The sequence below is a fragment of the Montipora foliosa genome, chromosome 1, assembly GCF_036669935.1.
Source record: "Montipora foliosa isolate CH-2021 chromosome 1, ASM3666993v2, whole genome shotgun sequence".
Taxonomy (NCBI): Eukaryota; Metazoa; Cnidaria; class Anthozoa; order Scleractinia; family Acroporidae; genus Montipora; species Montipora foliosa.
The window spans coordinates 14,910,071-14,925,070 of NC_090869.1; the positions used below are offsets into that span (position 1 = coordinate 14,910,071).

At 39.3% G+C, this 15,000-nt stretch overlaps 2 protein-coding genes and 1 pseudogene across 3 annotated transcripts in view; 1 reads left to right on the plus strand and 2 right to left on the minus strand.

The window, feature by feature from the left end:
* LOC137990827 (septin-7-like) overlaps window positions 1-8,490 on the minus strand; it is a 23,310-nt gene extending 14,820 nt beyond the window's left edge. Inside the window, exons 1-2 of one of the 2 annotated variants that reach the window (XM_068835945.1) lie at window positions 8,344-8,490; window positions 8,152-8,254 (exon numbers count right to left, since the gene is read on the minus strand). In XM_068835945.1, the coding sequence (XP_068692046.1) occupies window positions 8,152-8,254; window positions 8,344-8,376 (136 nt within the window). In that variant the 5' untranslated portion in view covers window positions 8,377-8,490. The remainder of the gene's footprint in view (window positions 1-8,151; window positions 8,255-8,343) is intronic. The other variant, XM_068835941.1, reaches the window with a different exon arrangement.
* Window positions 8,491-10,411: 1,921 nt separating this feature from the next.
* LOC138010142 (52 kDa repressor of the inhibitor of the protein kinase-like) lies at window positions 10,412-11,424 on the minus strand (annotated as a pseudogene).
* A 1,247-nt stretch (window positions 11,425-12,671) lies between these two features.
* Window positions 12,672-15,000, plus strand: part of LOC137990820 (transmembrane protein 143-like) — an 8,905-nt gene continuing 6,576 nt past the window's right edge. The window contains exon 1 of the mRNA XM_068835930.1: window positions 12,672-13,093. Coding sequence (XP_068692031.1) covers window positions 12,743-13,093 — 351 coding nt within the window. The 5' untranslated portion in view covers window positions 12,672-12,742. The remainder of the gene's footprint in view (window positions 13,094-15,000) is intronic.

Genomic DNA, 15,000 nt, shown 5'->3' on the forward strand with positions numbered 1-15,000 from the left:
TTAAACTCAAACCTTGAAGAATGACAGAAATGTAATATTGTGATAGACTACAAAATTTATCATTTAAAATAGATCTAACCAAGCTTTGAGCAACCTGGGTCAGTCACAATGCCAAGCAAACAACATTGACACTTGGGGAGCTCGAGAGAGAGCAGTGATGCCATACAACACTGGTACTGATATTGGTGTCAGGTCAGCGGTTGGAAAGTAAAGAGGAGTTCTTTCTTGCTCTGTAAATTTGTAGACTTTTTTCCCATTTGTTTACAATCTGTGTTTAAGTGTTTGAAGTTTCTAATAACTTGGGGGACGAGCCCCTTACGAAGAAATTGCTTGAAGATGTCCTTGATGCAAAATTATTGCCCTTAAACACTAAAATCGATCAGTTATCTGACAAGAGGGCCGAATTTCAACAGTTTTCATTATCAAATAAATTTTCTCTTTGAATGTGACAATGTGCCTTCTTTCTTTATGATTTATTTGCTGCATTAAGGACTAAGTGTAAGTTATGGTTTTAGATAGGTAGGTAGATAGTTTGGTAGCCGATTGTACAGTACTGTAGTTTTGTTCTGTTGTGTGTGTTATACTTGTGTGTCCAACCTGTCTTTCAAATTAGACTTTTTCACTTTGGCTTCCTTCTTTCATTAGCTTTCACAGTTATTAAGGTAGCCATTAATCTTTTTATAATTTAATTTTCTTCATTACAAATTTGTTCTGTTAGGGAAAAGGGTAATAAAGTTGTTGTTATTGTGTTAACTGTATGAAAACTTTTCTTCCTAAGGTATTGTTCTTCAGAATCCACTGTTACCTTTTTGTCTGTGTGTTCAGTAAGGCCCCCTAATTTATTTCCCACTCTTCCACCTCAAATAGTTTTCTTTGCAAAGATAAATCCCTTCACCTATAGCACACATTTTGCTCTTTTCACTTTGAAATTTCCCTTTTAATACACAGCAAAACATAACAAAACCAGGAGACCTTTTTCCATCATCAAGTTATTTAGAGGTATAGGGTAGATCCCTCAGCAGATGACCTCACAAACTTGTTCTGAGATGCCAACATTTGCAAAAATGCCAACTAAAATAATAATTAATACATTTTATTTTTCAATTTTCAACTTTAAGTGCCCGTAACTTACTCCATTTACTTATAGACCATTTACCTATAGACTCTATAGCAAACACGTTTCACTTTTTTCAATTTGAAATTCAAAAAATTAAAACCTAACAGAACCAGGAGACCAAGCTAGTTACAAGTAGAGGCGTGCTAGGTGTATCGCTGAGAGGATAATACCGGTAATAATAATTATTATCACAAACTATTTCAATTGGTAAAATTAATTTCAACTGCAATGCAAAGAAGTTTATGACAGCCTTTCAGGGATAGACCCACTGTGACAGCACTCCCTCTCTTTCGGCCATGGGTCAAAGCATAATATCTATCTATATCACCATTCTATATGTTCCAGCACTTTGCAAAGTCCCTTTTTGACTTATGGCTGTTTCTGCTTAGGTGGCCTCATACGCCTAAGTATTAAATCTTTTAGAGACATCACTGCCAAGCCGGCCACTTCTGCTGGAGAGAACAGGACAGCCACAACACTGAGGACTTCATCCCCTATTTTTTTGAATAGTGTGTGGGTTTTTTAACGTCCCACAGGGAACTTACAAACATAGAAGATATTTGTGAGACAGGGCCAATCATTTATAGTCCTTGTCTGAGAACACTTGAAAGTCTTCTCATTCACTTTTCCTCAGTTATTTTAAGATCCTGAGTGTTCATCCGGCCAGGGTTTGAACCCTGAACCTCCCGAATGACAGCCCGATGCTCAACCAACTGAGCCACCGGCACGCGGCTAAGTCTCTGAAAAGACTCAGAGTTCACATAGATGTTCATTTTAGCCAGCATTTGAGAAAACTCACATCCAAGACAAGTAGATTTCATGCTTGGAGGAGCAACTTTTTCAGACCACTTAGCCAATACTCCAGCCCTCAATTAGTCAATAATTTGAAGTATTTAAAAAATTATATGTCTGGAGTGAGGAGACAAAAAAAGTTACAATATTTTTCTGCTTGTAACTACAAAAATAATTATTTAATAAACCTAGGCAAGGGAAGGAAGCACTCCAGGTGCCTAAGTGGGCCAAGAACTTGGCTTGCCCAATGGGCAAGTTAACTTCTTCCTAGGCCTGGTAATAACCCTTCAAGTTGACTTTTGCCAAATAAAAAGAATTTTGAGGTAAAAGGCTGTTCAAATCGGGAGGCAATATCTAAAGAATCTACAGGGTGCATTTTGGCAATGTCCATCAGAACAATGTATAAATTTACAGCAAAACTAATATCAATGTCAAATATAATTTCCAGTTTGCTGCATTACATGTACGTACAATAGCATCCTACATCTACATGTAGTAATAAAAGGACAGAAATTGCCTTACACCAATATAAATCATAAATCTCTTTCAGAGAATATTGCTTGTATTTCACTTTGTACAAAGAATGTAAGTTATTTTTATCTCAATATTTTAAAAATATTATTGTGAGCTTTGAAGAAAGAGGGTCATGAAGGGAAGAGGGGAGGAGGAGAGGGGGGGAGGGGGCACTCCTACTAAAATCCCAGCGGGAGTTATGATAGGCAAAATATAATTTTAGAGCATTGATATGTTGTATGAAGCAGTTAATAATAAGTCTCAAAATGAAACTTGAGATCATAAAGACAGTGTGAGGTACAATATACTGCATGGGATTCATTCCCAAAGTGTCCACTGAAAGAGGCCTGCTATCACCTGGCACATACATGTAGAAGCATTCTGAACAGTGTAGTCTCCCATTTCTCTGCCCTCTTCACTAGACTCACAACAATCACTGGGGTGAAGATCTTGCAAATCAGTAGGGACCTTTCAGTTCCTGTCCCTGACACATTTACCAGTAATGGCACCTTGTCCAATACCTTATCTGAGGTTCTTCTTTTTGCATGAGTCAGTGACAGTGGGTTCAATTTGTGCTAGTCAAGCCGTATTAGATGTAGGGATGTGGTGGGTAGGGGGCTTTGAGGTTCAAAAATACGTCTGTTGGCATCAGGAAGGTCCTCACTCTCATATGGAAGTGACAAGGAATGCAAGAAGACCACATGAAATATTTGATATCAGGAATTTTGAGCAGAACTAATACGTGACAACCTCTGATAATTTACGGGGTAATTCCACGGTAATTGAGACATACACTTGTAAAAATTAGCATTCACTTAAAGGACAGTATAACTGTATATCTAGACTCATTATAAGATAGATTGTTATGAAATTGTACTTTTTGGTTGTCAGCGGAATGATTTCATGGCATAAATTATCATTAATTAATCAATTCATCCAGTTTGGCTGTCACAGAGGGGACATGCACAAATGACCATGGGAAATCTATCTTGAGAGGAAATCTAGCAAAAACTTTCAGGACATTTACTTATTTACTTAGACTGTTTAAGTTAATGATTTCTCCCTGATTTTGTCTGAAGAAAGAGATCAAAGCCTATGTCCAAAATTGAATTGTCCCCTCTGTGACAAAAATAGGGATAAAAATTATTATCTCTTCAAAGCAATTGGTAATAATTGTACAAAATTCTGTTAACAGTTGAAGTATGGGCTGACAAACTTACAAGGTGTGGAGGAGTTCTTCTATTTCTCTTTTCTTAGGATAGGTGTGAAAACTTTCAATGTCACGGAGGGGATCTTTTTGTCACAGAGGGGACTTTGTGTCACAGAGGGGACTGTTCTGTCACAGAGGGGACATTTTTTTTTACCAAAAATTGTCACGGAGGGGATCTTTTTGTCACAGAGGGGACTTTTTTGACACGGAAGGGACTTTACTGTCCAGAACGGACATATATTTCTTGGAGGAAGAATTATTATTTTGAAAGAGAAATTACTGCTATTGAAGATAAACTGTTTTAATCATCCATAATCTCCTCACACAAAGAACAATAATACTTAACTTAGCCAAAATGTGCAGTTAATCAGTGGAAATATTGGATTTATTAAGTTCTCATGAATTATTCGTAATAAAGAGCAGTTGTTGAGCAGTTCAAAATGAGTTCAAGCAAAGAGAGGACAAAGAAATACTGTACAGGGAAAGACTGAGGGAAAATGAAGAAAAGTATGAGGTGGTTAAAAAGAAGGACAGAGAAAGAAAGAAAAACGATTATTTGAAGAAGAAAGCCAATCAGCCTGAAGTTTTGAGAGCCAGAGAAGAAAAGAAGGCAAAGGAAAAAAAATAGCAGACTTGATCAAGAAAACAGGCAAAACTTGTACTCAAGTAAGCCCTCAGACGTTTGGAAAAGCACTCAGTAGAGCAAAGAAGCACCTGCTAAAATGCCCTGAAAGAAAAGTGCAAGTGTTAGCAACGATTGTTCAAGATCTTTCCCCAAGAAAACAGAAGGCGGTCGTGGATTTGTGTGACAACAACTTTAAGCGAAGAAAAGAGTACAGCAAGGACAGAAAGAAAAGATGTGATGCTCTCACTGATGATGAGATACAACAGGTGTAGAATTTCTATTTAAGAGAGGACATCAGCAGAATGCTTCCAGGGAAGAAAGATTATGTGTCTGTCAAACTAGTTGATGGTAAAAGGGAACACAGGCAAAAGAGGTTGCTATTGTTTAAAATTGGAGAAGTGCATGAGCTTTTCAAGAAAGAAAGAAATGTTCAGATTGGCAAATCCAAGTTTGCAGAATTCCGGCCACCCCATGGCAGGTCATACCATCATCTGCATTTGACCATGAGGTATGCATTTGTAAGTATCATGGAGTTCAGGTAGGGAGGTATTACGCAGTTGACTATGTAACCACCTTCTATTTTGGAAGAGTGATTTCTGTAGCAGACAGCTTTGTTGAAGTTAAATTCTTGCACAGCAAAGGCTCCACCACCTATGACTGGCCAAGAACTGATGATGTGGACAGGGTACACTGTAGTTGCATTTTTTATGGTCCTGTCTTACTTGTGGGCGATCACCCTTTTACTATTTCAACTCAGCGTGAGGTTGAGAAAGTGCACCTTTTCATTAGAAAGCAGCACAAACTTTAAGCAGTGCATGCTAATAAAGAAACTTGGACTAGTGGTAACATGAAACTGTCTGAAAAATATGCTGGAAGTAATCTTGACTGTACAAAATTTTATCACATTAGCCATTGCTAGTAAAACTACACCATTCTAAATTACACCATTCATACAAGTCATGTTTGTACACAACGTGGAAGATCTGCATAGGTCCATAATTTTATATTCTACTAGCATGGTAAAATGTACACTGACATTTGCTTTCATAGAACAGTGTACATCATATACAATTGACTGTCTGGCAAGTTATGTTCAGAAGTTATTCTGGCCTTTTTTGATGTACGGCACTTTCATTCAATCAACAACTTACATTCAAAATCATCTTACATGATTGTACTGGTAGTTACATCTGTACATGCATAAATGAGGTCAATACTTTCAGGAAAAAAAATTATCACCTCAATTCTGTGTTCAGTCATTGTTGAGAGAGAGACACTTAAATTATTGATGTATCTGAGCTGTTTGTATTTTCAGATTATACAAGACTTTATAAGACTTCATGGAAGTTGCAGATTGAAAAGTGTCTTGTCTTTGTTAGGACAAGGTCTTAATGAGCCTTACATTACAGTACAGTGTTGTCTTTTTCAATTGCCTAGCTTGTCAGAACCTAATATTTCTAAATAAAATAAAACAAAAATAATCAGAAGGTGACCCTGTTTGAGAAGGAATGCATTATTAAGAGTGTGCAACATTTTTACAGATACATGTATATATAATACACCTCAAGAAGGTTTTGGATATAACACTAGACAAGTCTAGTATCATTGTTTTACTTAAACACTTTGCTACAGAGAAGATTGCAGGGTGGCTATTAATGACCGCTATCTATTAGACAAGAGGTACCCTCCGTGACAGTCCCCTCTGTGACAATAACCGTGATCATTCATTATTATCTGTGCTGTATCAGAGAGCAAGAATGTCTTTTCCATCAATGCAGTTTAATTGTTGATTAACATAAAAATCAAATGTGCACTTAAGTGTTGTTGCTGCCGGTTTACATTCACAGGATTTTTAGCCTAGTTCTTAAATTTCAATTTTCTTTGGTTTTCTGGTCCCCTCCGTGACAGATTGAATAAAGGACTAAATCTTGCCAGATGTGACAAAAACAATTTTGAAAGGATTTGATAAAGAAGAGTCATCAGTTATTTAATCATTACAAGTCCACAGTGAACTAAACTAAATTTGGCAAAAGGAGCTATTTATGGTATTGTTTTCTGAGATGTCCCCTCCGTGGCATGCAAAATATTGTGGAATTACCCTACGGCAAATCCCATTCTCGCCAAGGACTCATTCCCATTAACAAAATCCCAGTCCCAGTAATTGAATCTCATTTTCCCACCAAAAAATCAGGTCAATCCCAGCTCCCATTTTACCCCTTCAAGAAAAATATGTTAATATTTAAGCTTAAGAAAAATCTTTAAATTAAGAAGTTCATTGAGCTTGCTGCCAAAAGAAGATCACAAAAAACAAGGAATTTTGTTACCTGCAATGGGATGAGACAATAGAATGGCAGATTACAACAAACAATTTATTATAATTGCAAAAACAGGCCAGAGTGGTGAATCAAAAAGAAATTAAAAAAGGTTGTACAAAACAGGCAGAATGTTTAGAAAACTGCAAATTGTTTTGGATATGGCCAACTTTAATTTCCTTGCACTGGAAAAATGAAAGGAGAAATAATTTTGAAATGAGAAAATTTAAACAATTGCAAATAAAATACCTAAAGCTGGTTTAATTTGTGTTTACTCAGACGCCCTGACACAAACGTCTCAAGTGTTTCTCTTCAAAGAAATGCAACTCTTAACAAAGGAAAATATTTTGAGAAGCGAAATTAGATCTAGATGCACCCTTGGTTCAAAGGAGAATTCAAATATTTTGAAACTCCATGGTCCTGTGTAATTCATCCTGATCCACTCCTCTTTTTTTCAGAGTTAATAATTAAACTTGCTTCTTTCAACAAACCGTGTGGGTGACTACACCTGCATGTGGTACAATTAATCAATTTGGAGGCAAACGTTGGGATCTGGCTTGGCGTCATTTTGAAAGTGTGATCGACTCCTAATTTGCGTGGTAGAAAATTGCAAGCTTGCCAGTTCTTCTATGAAACATAAATATCAAGAGCCGATTAAATGCGCAGGAAACTGTGAAATATTGATTAGAGTGACCTCTGGTTATCAAAGAAGCAAGTACAACACGCAAAATGCAGCGGTAAAATAAATTGATAAATTTGGCAACAGGTCTCACTGCAATACAAACACTTCTTCATGGATGTGAGGTTTTTAAATATCCAGACAAACAAAGTTATCTGCATTCAATCGCATGCAATATTATCATTCGAAAATGAAAAACCCCAGCTCTGACCAAAAATTTACTTCAACACCGATTAGCATTGATCTGTAATTTAAGCCAACATGTCAGATCTCAATTCGTCTTTACATGAATAAACTAACGTGAGTTGGCCGGTCAAGGCGCCAACCGGAAGACAAGTTAAATCTTAGCTTACAACAAAACAAAAATATACGTATTGCATAAGCGTGAAATGACCAGTTATAACTTCACTTTTGAAGGCGGGGTGAAGCTTATATTGACGAACAAGCAAGTAAATGAAACTTATACAGGGATTATGGCAATCTCCCATCGATCGTTCATTCATAATACACTTTAAATAGGAAATACCTAAAGCAGTTTTGACAAAGCCGCGATTTAAATCCACAATAAACGAGATGAAATACGTGCCACGCGCTTCAATCAGCTTCAACAGAAGGGGAAATCGTTCGCTGACAGAAGGAAATAGTCTTCCATTCCACGCTTGAGAATTCACAAAGAGTACGTTATGAAGTTAGCCAAGTTTTACTCTTTGTTAGAAAATAAATAAAAGTTGGTATTTTTTCAAAAACATCCCCAATTTACTCCAACTTGAGTATGCCTGACAAGTTTCGATTTTAAAGACCGGTTAAAATGAAATGCCCGCAACAACAATATGTTTTGTTGAAGACATTTCTCTTCCGCTCAAATTAATGCGAGTAGCTAGGGCTAGGAATGATGCGACTTACCTACGACCATAACGGTGAATTCAAATCCTTTCTTGACACTTTTGCGAAATACTTGATTTGGAAGATTCGCAAATCCAACATAGCCCTCCATTCCTTTAGCACTCTGTAAAACAGAACGAGGAAACAAAAACAGTCTAACAAAACAGCACACAAGAGAAATCGGCACGATGGGTAACAAATGCATGCACTTACCGCTTTGGACGGAGATTTTTTTATTGCAGCCATTGTATCGACACGGAGTTCATTCGTCAGGGATAGAAGGCAAAAGAAAGTTTACATTAGTGCATGAGGAACCGAAACGTTTTAAATTAATGATGGAAGAATGTTCACCACTATCTGGTGAGCTGTGGTACTCCCCCAAGCCAGACACAATCCCAAACAGGCAAAAGTTTCCCGCACAACCGAAAACTCTTCGACCGAATTAAGCCACAAAACACCCACAATGCCAAATATAGTACAACTCTTCACTGCGAAATACGAATAAATTACCAACCCATCGTTAAGGAGGAATATTCCGTTCAAATGCACTTTCCAAGACGAACACAAAAAAACACGCCTTTCAAATCGTTCTGTGTTATTTCATTTCATAACTCGCGTGTGACATTACGCATGCGCACATGCATTAATGAAACCGGAAGTGAATTTCTCCTGTCACACAACAATAGACAATGTACAGCCCATGCACACGAAAAAGCGAGTTTTTCTTTTTCCTTTCTTTTTCATGAGCCTCCCTTTACGTTTACCTTCTCAACATGGAAAAGTGCTTAACAATACGAAGCTCGTATCGCCACTTGTTGATTGTTGATGCAAAACCTCCAATGACAGGTGTTTGTAGGAAAACTTGGAAAAACATCTGCTCAAAATTTGAATCCTTTCATCAATTACATGGATTCAGTACTCCAAGGTTTGAATAATAAGGTTGTAAATAATGTAGGACTCCCACCAACAAAGCTTCATTTCTGAGAAAAGAAATACTTCAACATCACCGCGAGGGACTCGGAGAATTGTTATTATGATTATGCCACCCGATCTTCAAACAGTCGTGTGTAATTGAAAAGCGGGGCTTCACCACAAACTGAATTATCTCAATAAACTTTATTCAAGATGGAAATACTCATGTCTTTGAACGAAATGTAGCCGTAATCGCCCTCGACTTATCACTTGCCGATTAATCCTTGATTTTGCTTGTCCGTAAATTCTCTGTTTTCAGTACGTCACTTCAGCAATTGCTGCCTCATTGGCCCGCGTAGCTTCAGAAACGCTCTCTATCTAACGCTAATCTTACAGCTTCTGTTATTGGCTCATCAAAAGATGCTGAATATCTTTTTGTTCTTCTTGCCGTTCATCGCTTTCCCTCTATTATGTAAACTACAACTGAATAAACAGCGAGGCGAGTGCATGAAAAGGTTATTAACAGACTTTTTAGTAAGAATAGCACGATGTTCAGTAGCCCACTCCTTTTCAGATGACCAAAATGAGTTAGCTTTTGTCTTCTCACAAAGTTCTCTGGCCATGTCTTATTTACTTCACCGTTCAGTAGTCTCTCCACAAAATCTTTAGAGTTTTCCTAGGACAATTCGTTTATCCGTTACAGTAATATCAATAATAATCCCTTTATTAAGGTCAAGTGAAGTCGCAAGCTTGTCCAGTCGAGCACAACTACCGGTACCTTACTCAGGCCCGTAGCTGGAGTATTTCAAGGGGGATTCGTATCCATTTGTCTGGCGAAAACCGTTTAGCTTAGGGTGGGGGTAGGGAAGAAAAAGCGCTTTTAATCAAACGTCAGTTTGGATCGCTCTAGTATTGTAAGTCCCTTAATTCCCTACTATCAAGAGAAAATGAGGGGACAGAGAGGGAGGCTCAAGGCGTTGGCCGGGATATGTTATGACCACGAAAGTTATTTTTAGACGAGCGGAAGTCTTTGTTCTAGGGGAAGTCTGTCTTCCGAGACGTCCGCATGCAGTCTTGCTTCGCTCTCAGGTTCTTAGTGAAAAGAGAAAATGATGGAGCACGTGGAAGGCTGATGAATATATATTTTCTTTCAAACATCGGACCGAGGTTGGCCTGCATGCGGACGTCTCGGAAGACTTCCGCTCGTCTAAAAATAACTTTCGTGGACATGACATATCCCAAGGGCTGGACCGGGAGCCTCCTTCTCTGTCCCCTCATTTTCTCTTGCTACTATACAATAAGCTAGTGCAATTATTGGTATAACACTAACAGTCCGTATCACAACAAGGGGCCACAGTAACATTAAGTGTCACAGCAAATTTGATAGCTGTACCATTTGCGGATGCATGGTAGCAAAAAGCTCCACCACTTCTTCAAGGTCTATTTGCATGTCGTAATGGATATGCATAAGTGCAAGTGACTCTAATCTGTTCTCGCTCATCGTGCATCGCATATAGGTGTTTAACCTTCGCATCGCGCTGAAGGACCTTTCGCACTCGCAGCTAGTTACGGGCAAAGTGGATAGTATTTTGAGCCGCAGAGTGAATACGTTGGGAAATTCGTCGTCGTCGCACTGCTTCAGGGCTGTGGTACACGAGCCCGGGAGCTCTTCCTCCTCTGCATACTTGATTCTCCACCGCCGAAATTCTGCCGGGAAGAGCTGTGGAGATGGAAGATCGTCCTTGTACATATCAACGACCCCTTGTAACTCTTGCGACTTCGTTTGATTCTCGTTCATTACAGAGGGAACCAAAGCAAGCAGCCTTGAGGCTTGGACGGTGACGGCATCGAAGCGCTCACCTAGCTGCAAAATGATGTGGTCAAGAAATGGGGCAGCCACGTTGATCCGATAATACTCCTTTGCTGTTGGAGCTGGAGCGTTGGCTCGACGACTTTGCCTGCCAGCAACTCTGGGAGCTGTTGGCGCCACTCCCACCTTAGCTGCCATTGCCATTGCCTTCTCATACGGATCATCATACATCTCGTCCATATCGGCGCGCATGTCCTGGTACGACTTGAGCACACTCGAAACCATCGTGAAAGCTTGAAAATGTCATTGGTCTTCCGTTGCAACTTCGTTGTTAGAGCACTCATGTGCGACAGGTAGAGGTATCCAATGACAAAAGTCACGACAAATTCAAAGTTCGTAATGGCTTGTAGTAGTCCAGAGGCATCCCTCTTAGTGGCTGTGTTCCAGCATCCATAGAACTGGGCTGCACAGTCGTCGTGGTGTAGATTATGTGCCATGACTTCCAAAACATACACGACATACTCGAAGGATTCATAAAAATGCTCGTACGCTTCAGACCTCTCTTCCGGCATCTGGTCGTACAAAGAGTTATAAGAGGCTTTTTCCGAAAACATAACAGTGAAAACAACAAATACTTTATTTCGAATAGGCTAGCGCAAACGCAATCCTGACAATCCAAGAGTCGGCGTTCGGTTAGGTCGGCAACAATAAAAAAAAAGAAATTTGGGCCTCAAGGGGGGTTCTTTCGAATCCCTCGAACCCCCCCCCCCCCCCATATTTATATGCTTGCTGGATCATGCATATGAAGTGCTGTTAGCAAATATCAAAATGGCACGCCAAAGGTGGCCAGAAAAGCTCATAATATGGGGAGGTCTGGAAGCCAGTATGATGTCATGGTAACAGAACTGTTAAGCTCATATTGTGGAGACTTACTGCATAAAATCAAAAATTTCTGATACAAATTGGCTGAGATATCTCTTTTCATCATATTGGAACAAAATTTGGTTGAGTGTATGACGTCATCACTTGCCTAATTTACATATTTTAAAAACTCGAATATCTCTGGAAGGAAAAGAGATATTTGAAAAACGTAAACAGCATTTTTCTTCTCACGCAGACTACTTGTTTATGTTTCAAAATGGCTTAGATAGGAAAGATGCGATTTTCGTCATGGTACCACTTCAAATAGTAGTAAATATTTTCATAAGTAAATATTTTAATTCATAAGTAAGTACTACTTATTTATTCGTAATAAGTAATTAAATAAGCAGTAAATATTTTCATAAGTAAATAATGTAATTCATAAGTAAGTACTACTTAATTTATTCGTAGTTTTAGATAGATGGTATTATAAGCCTTGTAAATATTGTAATTCATAAATATGTACTGACGAGAAAACCGTGTATAAATAAAGTTATTTGATTGGATTGATTTGAAACTCGAATGCCAGTGTTACTCTTGCCTCACCTGGGGACGGGGCCCCAAGTCAAAATCAGTCAAATGCACCACCCCCAGGGGACAGATGGTTGTTCAACTCTATAAACCCCCACCCTTCCCTAGGCCTGGAGGATGGAGGTTTCATTTGACTGGTGCATTAGGCAATATTCTACGGCCGACCTGGAGCTCTCATGGTCAAGTCGAGATTTTGCCGCGACGCTATAAATGTGCTTTTACAAAATTGGATGAACTTAAATCTTTTACTAATCGATACTTTAAGTCATAATATTTCTGCAAAAAACGATTTTTGGAAATTTCATGTCCTCGAACCTACGGGGTCCTTAATTGGAGAAGGCAGAGTTTTGGCGGGAAACTCGAAGGATGTCACCATTATGACAGTATGTGTCACATACATGGAGCTATGTGAAAGAAGTCAAAAATTGTCTTGGAAAAATGCAGTCGCTCAGCAAGAAAACAGCTCTTTTACTACCTAAATGCCCTTGGAAAAAGACAGTGATTCACCGATGGGCAACATCGTCGTCTCTTTTCAAATTCTCATCAGTTTTGGGCTTAAAGAAAGACTCCGGAGACCAAAGCAAGGTTTCTCAGCAAGAAACGCCTGGCAGAAAAAAGTATTTTGTCCCCCGTAAATTTATTCCAATGACAAGAAGAGCTCTGATCCGACGAATAGTTGAAGACGACATTCTATTGAAGGCGAATGATAGACATTACTTTCAAGGACTAGCAGAAATTGTGGAGAAGTCAATAGCTGGCATCTTTCACGTTTCTCTAGCGGAGCTAAAGGTGATTTTCACTTGCTAATATATCAGTTAATTAATAATAGACAACATCAATCTTTCACCACTTGCTGATAAATTACTGTATGTAATTTGCCATTTCATAGCACTAAAACCATTGTGGACTATTATGTTAATACTGCCGGAATGATTTCCGTACAGGTCCCTACTTCATTATGCATGCAGAATATATTAATTATTCATTCGCGCTATTGTTTTCTAGAACAATGCGTATACCCAAGGGAATCGAATATATACATGGCTAATTTGTACTTACGGGATGATCAAAAGTGGATCTCATTCTCTCTCTCTCTTTTTTCACCCTCTCTCTTTTCTTTGCCCTTTTTGCTCACAACGTTTCTCTTTCTTTTCGTCCCAGCTTTCCTCTTTCGATTCTTTTGTCCTGTCTGTCTTCTCCAGATCCCGCTCGGCTTTTTCTGTCTTTTTTTCGAAGTCTCTCGCAGTCTGCCTTGAACTCCGTACCTCTGTAAACCTCTGGATTACTTGTCCCTCTTCTAGACCACTGAGCTAACGTGTCAAGTTGCTAATTCACACCTTGATAATGATATTTCTTTGGAATTCTGGACGACAATTTACATAACAATGATAAGTAATTATATACGCGTGCCGTGCCGACCACCAATAAATGCACTGATTTTGCTTCTTTTGAAACAACGTCACCCCTTAATAATGCTAACCGTAGCCCTTTAGGCTTAAGGTTGAACCCAGTAAAATTCTTTTGGAGGTTAATCGAGCATATCTGTGAATGTCTGAATTGCTTGTTTTTTTCATCCCCCGTGCTGCACACTTAAAAGAGCACTGCACGGAAGAGTATACCTCCTTGTGATTGGGGCATCCTATATGGGAAATTTTTTATGCACGATTTATTGCAATATAAAATCTTTGAGTCGACCTTAACCCCTCTTTTCAGCAAACTGTGAATTTTGAAATGATGGCCGCCTCTCAAGAATCAAATATAAACTTATGGAAACTATCCCGACTTTTAGCCGATCACGAGCGGTGCATAGAGTGGTGCAAAGAGCACAATCTACTCTCGTCGTCAATGAAATGCCCTAAACCTGAGTGCGGAAACGCACTCAAATGGCAAAGACGAACTGCATCGGGGGATGGATTTGTTTGGCGATGCTCTAGAAAAAACTGCAATGGACAAGCTTCAATCCGCCAGAAGTCATGGTTAAGTGGTAGTAAGCTTTCCCTTGAAAAAATATTAGCCCTAACTTACGCTTGGGCGCATAAATTCACCACAACACAAGCAGTGCACGAAACCGCGTTAGATGAAGAAACCACCTCGACAGAAACGGTGATAGATTGGTATAACTATTGCCGGGAGGTTTGTGCAGATAGAATAATGAAACAACATGCGAGGCCAATAGGCGGTCCTGGTACAACTGTTGAGATTGATGAGTCCAAGTTTGGCAAGATGAAGTATCACAAAGGTCGCTACATCGAAGGACAGTGGGTCTTTGGTGGCATTTGCCGGGAAACCAAGGCCTGCTTCCTTGTCCCGGTAGAGCGCAGGGATAAAGAGACACTCTTGCCAATTATCCGCGCTCAAATATTGCATGGAACACGCGTGATGAGCGACATGTGGAAAGCTTACGATTGCCTACAAGACGAGGGCTATCATCATCTCAGAGTTAACCATCGCCTAAACTTCGTTGACCCAGACACGCTTACCCACACGCAGCGCATTGAAAATACATGGTGGGGAGTAAAACGAAGTATGCCTTGTACAGGAACATCCGTGGATCTGTTCGAAAGCTACCTACAGGAGTGGTTGTGGCGTCAGCAAAACAAATTAAAGTGATCCATTCGGAAACATCATTGAGCATATCGCTGATTTGTACAATGTGCGATAAAGAGCCCTCTCTATGCACTGCTCGTGATTCGGCG